This window comes from Mastomys coucha, unplaced genomic scaffold (assembly GCF_008632895.1).
Source record: "Mastomys coucha isolate ucsf_1 unplaced genomic scaffold, UCSF_Mcou_1 pScaffold12, whole genome shotgun sequence".
Taxonomy (NCBI): domain Eukaryota; kingdom Metazoa; phylum Chordata; class Mammalia; order Rodentia; family Muridae; genus Mastomys; species Mastomys coucha.
The window spans coordinates 46853108-46860813 of NW_022196894.1; the positions used below are offsets into that span (position 1 = coordinate 46853108).

Here is a 7706-nt window from a genome sequence, read left to right on the forward strand (position 1 = left end):
AGGCCTCGGGGCATCCCATGGATTAGTATAGCAAGGAATGTCTTGCTTTTCTCTCCAAATCTTTTTTTTTTTTTTTAATAGCCAAACAAGCTCAAATAAAGTTCTTCCCCCACTTATCAATTCCATACTCCCCGGACACATAGAATTTAATAAGCGCTTGAAATGGAAAAGCATTCTAGTTTTATTTTTTTTAATTCCTTCATGCCAGGTTAACTTGTAAGTGCTGAGCCTTGGACCTCTAATTTATTAGTGCAGAATACTGAGGAGATCATGGCACAAAGGTGATTTCAAAAGTACAAGCAGACCTTGAAATTCTGAGTGAATTCTTTTCACAGTAGACAAGCATGCGAGTTTGTATCAAGTCAAACTGAAAACAAGGGAGAACATGCTCAGAAGTGAGCCACGGGTTGATAACAAATTGCAGAGTCCTGATTTCTAGGCTTCAGTATTTAACTTCTGGCTCTTCCCCAACACATATCTATCTATGTAGGGGAGGCCAGTTCTTCTCTATAAAGAGAAACTGGAAGGAGCAACAATGAACTCAGAAGTGGATGCTGGGCAGGGACCAGGCATCTCTGCTTACTCACTGAGAGTTTCCTTGAAACATGGTTTCTAAATGACATCTGCCTTTAGGAGAAGGGAATTAGGAGAAATTGGATAATATAAGTAGCTACCTTTTCTTTACTGTCTGAAAAGCAGTTAGCACGGCTCCCAGCACAGATGGTATCCTCCATTCACTTTCAAAAGTTGGTGTGTGCCTAGCCTGCTCATTTCTGGTAAATGAATTATAGGTAGCTCCTCAAGGGAAGCTGATAGGATTGCCAATAATGAATATCGACCTTGTTGAAGAAGGCTAAAAGTTGGCTACATGGAACACACTGAGATCTAAGTCTGAGAAGCTTGAGTCATTGGTAGCTCCAGAGAGATCTCACTGCTGCCTGGACAGCTGTCTCAATCATAAGGCCCAGTAGGAGGGCCCTAGGAGAGTGGCTTGACTGGTGGCCTCAGCTGGAGAAGTGTCACCCCACTGATTCAGGGTCTCCTGTGCAGAGCCTGTCCTGCTAGGCCATAGAAAGAATTTGCGTAGGGAGGGGCCTCCCATGTGCTCCAACTCACCTTGTCATAGTTGTGTCCACAAATGAATAAAAAAAAACTGAAGCAGAAATTGTTTCTGGCAAGAGATGAAGAGGGAAACCTTGCTGGGCAGTGTGATGACTGATTGCCCCCCATTCACAGAAGAGCCTAAAATCCTTCAACTGCTGTAAACACAGGGAAAGGGTCTCTTGATGCACACATGTGTCTGGAACAAACAGGTGATGTGATTGCCGCATCTTTTCCAGTGAGGGAGGGGAGGCAGAAATGGAGAGTGACAGAGCATGTCCTTGGGGTGAGTCACCAGGGCCTGTTGTCTACTAGTAGATAATTGCCTAACCCCCTTGCCTCCCTTTGAAGTCCATGAAAAGCTGCTGAGCCCTGTTTCCCTGTGGAAAGGACTCATGTGGGTCTGGGTGTGTCCGGACATCCAGCCACTCAAATGTCATAGCACGCACTGACATACATTCTATTTTCCAGGTTCGAGAAGAATAAGGAGTTTCTCTCCATAAGAAAAGACATCATCTGGAAGCAAGCCCTTAAGAAATAAATGTGTCATGAATGGCAGGCTAAGGAGATGATGAAGAAAATGTCCTGATCCAAGGGAATATAATCACCTATTAGATTAATGGATGGCTTTTTGATTCTCAGTGGCATGAGATGTCTCTTCTAAAGTTTCACACAAAAGACTAAACAGACCTAAGAATCAATTTTGATGTTAGAGGAAGGCACGCTTCTTTTTTCCTCCATTTCTTCATGCATAGAACTCAGAGAAGAGCCCTTAGTCTATGCTTCAAGGAGTCTGGTACATGATGAGGAAAGAATTTTCCAGTTATCTAACTTTGCTTGACTCATTCCTGTATCTTGGTGACAACTGACAAAAATGTCTCTCAGCACTGTGGAGCAGGAATTGCCATAGTTAGGTGCTTTGAACTTGTAGGTAGAGCTTCCTAATCAAGACACATGTAGGCACCATGATTGTGTGGACTATAACCTGAGCTGGATTGTACAATTGTGGCAGTGGAGCTAAGAGGGAGGAGCATGTTCTAGAGTTTCTTCCCTTGAATGGTTCTAGACTAAAGCTGGGAACAAGAAAAATCTGTATCAGAGTTAGTAGTTCAAAATAGAGGAGTTTCTACTTTATGTGCATTCTGCCCCAAGCACTATGACAGTTGAAAATTATTTCCTCAGATCCCAGGTAAATTCTCAGTAACCAGTTCCCCTGGACCTTTCCTTCCTACTTCCTGCCAGTCTCCTTCAACTTTGCACTCATGAGTAAAGTTCTAAGGTAACCACCACCAGCTTCTCCTATGGAACACCTGGCCTGGCCATAGAGGCTGGGCATGAGGACAGTTTGGAAATGTCCCTTACAGGAGTGTTCTGTTCTCATTGAAGACAAAGCCCTCACCCATCCCTGTGCAACTCACTACAGACTCTGAAGTCAAAACACCCACAACTGTGTAAAAATGATGCCTGACAATAAATCCTGTTCTCTGTAAGTCTCGGTGGTTCTGCATCTCTATCCAATCACACTCACACAGGATGGGTCCAGTGCCACCAAAGGAGCAAGGCCTGTTCTTGTGTGCCATCCTCTGCATATAAACTTTGGTGTTTATATTCACTTCTCATTGTTGACAGAGAACCTCAGAGATTCTCAGAATTTATTCTTCACATTTATTCTCTCTCTCTTTTTAAAAATCAGGACTCTTCCTGAATCTCCAAATATGCTTCCTCTTCTCCTATCATTCAGACTTCCTAGTTTTTCTGACACTCACCCTGTGCTTGATGCAGCAGGATGTCATTGGCCCCGGTTGATTTAAACAAGTCTAGGCTAATCCTTCTAAATTCCAAAGTCATACCAAGCAAGGTACACCAAATTAGAGTGTTGAGATGTGAGGATGTCTGAGGAGTCACTGAGTGAGTGGCTAGAAAGCCTATTATGCTGGATATAAAGCAATGGGCTCCTCACTATTGAGCACAATTCTGTCAGAAAACAAACATTTAACCTGTGACAGAAATATTCTGGAATAATATTTAAAAGTTTCTGTAAGAATAAATTTGGAATTAATTTTGTAGTAAGCTAATGTGACATTTAGGAAATATCTCTGTGTCTTAAACCTGACAGTAGAGACTTTCTGTATACACCCTGCCAATTCTAAAATCTGATTACTAATTGTTTCTCCACACTTCACAGACTACCTGAGGAAATCAGAGTATCATAGTCCTTAGCAGGAGAAGATTATGCATCCATTTTAAAAGTTATACTCTTATATGTATATGTGTGTGTGTGACTAGGAAAGTGTAGGTTATGTGAGTGTAGACAGATTCCAGAAGTCATTGAGTCCAACAGGCATGCTCAGGAATATATTCCAGACCTCTACAAAATCAGCAAGTGCTCTTAACTACTGACCCATCTCTCCACCCTCAAAGAAACTCAGTTTTAATTTACTATTACCTATACACTTATTAAAATTTCTCTGTAACTCCTTCCATGACTATTTTGTTCCCCCTTCTAAGAAGGACCGAAGTATCCACACTTTGGTCTTCCTTCTTCTTGAGCTTCATGTGGTTTGTGAATTGTATCAGGTATTCCAAACTTCTTGACTAATATCCACTTATCAGAGAGTACATACCATGTATGTTCTTTTGTGATTGTGTTACCTTACTCAGGATGATATTTTCTAGTTCCATCCATTTGCCTAAGAATTTCATGAAGTCTTTGTTTTTAATAGCTGAGTAGTACTCCATTGTATAAATGTACCACATTTTCTGTATCCACTCCTCTGTTGAGGGAGATCTGGGCTCTTTCTAGCTTCTGGCTATTATAAATAAGGCTGCTATGAACATAGTAGAGCATGTGTCCTTATTACATGTTGGAGCATCTTCTGGGTATATGCCCAGAAGTGGTATTGTTGAGTCCTCTGGTGGTTCTATGTCCAATTTTCTCAGGAACTGCCAAACTGATTTCCGAAGTGGTTGTACCAGCTTGTAATCCCACCAGCAATGGAGGAGTTTTCCTCATTCTCTACAAACTCACCAGCATCCCCTGTCACCTGAGTTTTTGATCTTAGACATTCTGACTAGTGTGAGGTGGAATCTCAGAGTTGTTTTGATTTGCATTTCCCTGATGACTAAGGATGTTGAACATTTCTTTAGGTGCTTTTAGGCCATTTGTTATTCCTCAGTTGAGAATTCTTTGTTAAGCTCTGTACCCCATTTTTAAAGAGTTACTTGATTCTCTAGAGTCTAACTTCTTGAGTTCTTTGTGTATGTTGAATATTAGCCCTCTATCATATGTAGGACTGGTAAAGATCTTTTCCCAATCTGTTGGTTGCCATTTTGTCTTATTTACTGTATCCTTTGCCTTACAGAAGCGTTTCAATTTTATGAGGTCTCATTTGTCAATTGTTGATCTTAGAGCATGAGCCATTGGTGTTCTGTTCAGGAAATTTTCCCCTGTGCCCATGTGGTTAAGGATCTTTCCCACATTTTCTTCTATTAGATTCAGTGTGTCTGGTTTTATGTGGAGGTTTTTGATCCACTTGGACTTGAGCTTTGAACAAAGAGATAAGAATGGGTCAACTTGCATTTATCTATATGCTGACCAACAGTTGAACCAGCACCATTTGTTGAAAATGTCTTTTTTCCACTGGATGGTTTTAGCTCCTTTGTCAAAGATCAAGTGACTGTAGGTGTGTGGGCTCATTTCTGGGTCTTCAATTCTATTCCACTGATCTACCTGCCTGTCACTGTACCAATACCATGCAGTTTGTTTGTTTTTTTAATCACAATTGCTCTGTAGTACAGCTTGAGGTCAAGGATGGTGATGCCCCTAGAAGTTCTTTTGTTGTTGAGAATAGTTTTTACTATCTTGAGTTTCTTTGTGTTACTCCAGATAAATTTGGAAATTGCTCTTCCTAACTCTATGAAGAATTAGTATTGGCATTTTGATGAGGATTGGATTGACTCTGTATATTGCTTTTGATAAGATGGTCATTTTAAAATCCCACCAATTTATGAGTATGAAAGAACTTTCAATCTTCTGATATAGTTCATGAAATTCTTACATAAATGTATGGAACTAGAAAATATCATGCTGAGTGAGGTAACTCAATCACAAGAGAACATACATGGTATGTACTTACTGATAAGTGGATATTAGCCTAGAAGTTTGGAATACCCAAGGTACAATTCACAAACCACATGAAGCTCAAGAAGAAGAAAGACCAAAGTGTGGATACTTTGGTCCTTCTTAGAAAGGAGATCAAAGTACCCTTGGAAGAGATGCAGAGACAAAGTTTGCAGCAGAAACTGAAGGAAAGGCCACCAAGAGACTCTCCCACCTGGAGATCCATTCCATATACAGTTATCAAACCCAGACACTATTGTGGATGCCAACAAGTGCTTGCTGACAGAAGCCTGTTATAGGTGTCTACTCAGAGACTCTGCCAGTGCCTGACAAATACAGAGGTAGATGCTTGCAGCCAACCATTGAACTAAGCACTGGGTCCCCAATGGAGGAGCTAGAGAAAGGACCAAAGGAGCTGAAAAGGTTTGCATCCCCATAGGAGGAACAATAATATGAACTAACCAGTACCCTCAGAGCTCCCAGGGACTAAACCACAACCAAAGAGTACACATGGTGGGACTCATGGCTCCAGCTGCATATGTAGCAAAGGATGGCCTTGTTGATTATCAATGGGAGAAGAGGCCCTTGGTCCTATGAAGGTTCTATGTCCCAGTGCAGGGGAATGCCAGGTCTAGGAAGCAAGGAGTAGGTAGGTTGGTGAACAGGGGTAGGCGGGAGGGGATAGGGGGTTTTCGGAGGGGAAAGGTGGAAAAGGGATAACATCTGAAATGGGAATAAAGAAAATATCTAATAAAAAATGGGAAAAAAATTCTCTCATTGCCATGGGCCGGCCAGTCGGGACCTCCCTCAACCCATAGCGGGAACAGGGTCCTAGTCAGATAGACAAGGCGTTGACGAAGAAATGACAAACAGAAACAAATAAAAGGGAGTGCTGTAACTGAATACAATTTGTACAAAGTAGAAATCAGGTTTATATAGTATACAGAAAGCAGGGCAAACTATAAAAATTACATAGGCAGGAGATAGCTACATCAAGGTCAGTAAAATCAAACAGCCTGGTGCAAGGCGGAGGAGCAGTGGTGTCTTTCTTCTTGGGCTAGGTTGTCCTGGCAGCCCCAAGATAAACTCTCGGGGTCTGTCTGAGGCAAGTAGCTGAAGGTCGTATTCTAGCATTCCTTGGCTGTAACATAAATAATTAGTGATGGGAGCCCTACAACTTCTAGCTTCTCACTGGCAGTAAAATAGTTTTTCTTTTTGTGTGAGACTTCTCTGATAATAAGTGCTTAACTTCTATTTTTAACTCTTGAGATGCCTTGTCTGGTAAGACAGCTTTTAGTAAAAATTCCCAGCTAATTACAACTAGGAAATCTAATAGGATTATTGAAGCACTGTGAAGGCCAGGAAATAATATTCAATCTCAGTGTTAGCTATAACAAAATATTTCTTGGGCACCATTATGCCTGAATAAAGAAAGCATGCAGATCTCTCCACAGACTTAGCAGAGATCAATCTGGAACACGTTTTAGTTAGGAGATACCCACAACTGACTGAAATTCCCAGGAGACAAACTCTCTTTGGAGTCACAATGCCTCTTGTCCATGATCAGGTTTTTTGTTTGTTTGTTTGTTTGTTTGTTTTTTGTTTTTTTGTTTTTTCAAGACAAGGTTTCTCTGTATAGCCCTGGCTGTCCTGGAACTCACTCTGTAGACCAGGCTGGCCTTGAACTCAGAAATCTGCCTCCTTTTGCCTCCCAAGTGCTGGGATTAAAGGCGTGTGCCACCACCGCCCGGCTTCCATAATCAGGTTTTAATACTGTAGATCTACTGGGGTAGACAAGTGCACGCAGCATCTCTGTCACGGGCAGGCCGATGTGGGCCAGCCGATCTGGGCCTCCTTCAACCCGCGGGAGAAACGGGGGTCCTAGTCAGGTCGACAAGACATAGGCAAAGAGATGACAAACAGAGCCAACAAGAGGGTGTGTTAGATCTGAATGTATTTGTGCAAGGTGAGAATCAGGCTTAAATACCATACAGCAAACAGGGCAGATGTCAAGAGTCACGTAGGCAAGTGGGGGTTACAGCAGGGGACGCAAGACTGAAGTCTTGTAGGCAAGTGACCCCCACACCAAGGTCAACAGGGTCTGGTAGCTAGGTGTGAAGCAGGAGGAAGAGGAGTGGAGCCCTCCCTGTTGAGGTATTTTGATATTCCTATGCTAATTCTCTGGTTCTTGCTGGAGGCAAGGACTAGGAGATTTCAATCCAGCATTTCCTGCTAATTCTCTGGTTCTAGGGGGGGCGCAGGGGGGTAGGCAGTGGGGAGTTCTGACCTAACACTTTTAGCTAATGTCCTTGAGTGAGGAAAACCCTTCATTACTCTCTAGTATGTAAAACATTTCTAACTATTGTAAACTATCTATTGCCCTAAGGAATATACTCGACCTCTGTTGCTAGCTCTGGGGAGGCAGATACTTTGAGAGAAATTGCAAGCTATGGACAGCTTGGTATTAAACTAGGATAGTTGGAAA

General features: G+C 42.1%; 1 protein-coding gene across 1 annotated transcript in view; it reads left to right on the plus strand.

Annotated features, from left to right (window-relative positions):
- Window positions 1–2589, plus strand: part of Myh15 (myosin heavy chain 15) — a 137999-nt gene extending 135410 nt beyond the window's left edge. Inside the window, exon 41 of the mRNA XM_031364712.1 lies at window positions 1573–2589. Coding sequence (XP_031220572.1) covers window positions 1573–1587 — 15 coding nt within the window. The 3' untranslated portion in view covers window positions 1588–2589. The remainder of the gene's footprint in view (window positions 1–1572) is intronic.
- Window positions 2590–7706: the final 5117 nt, after the last annotated feature.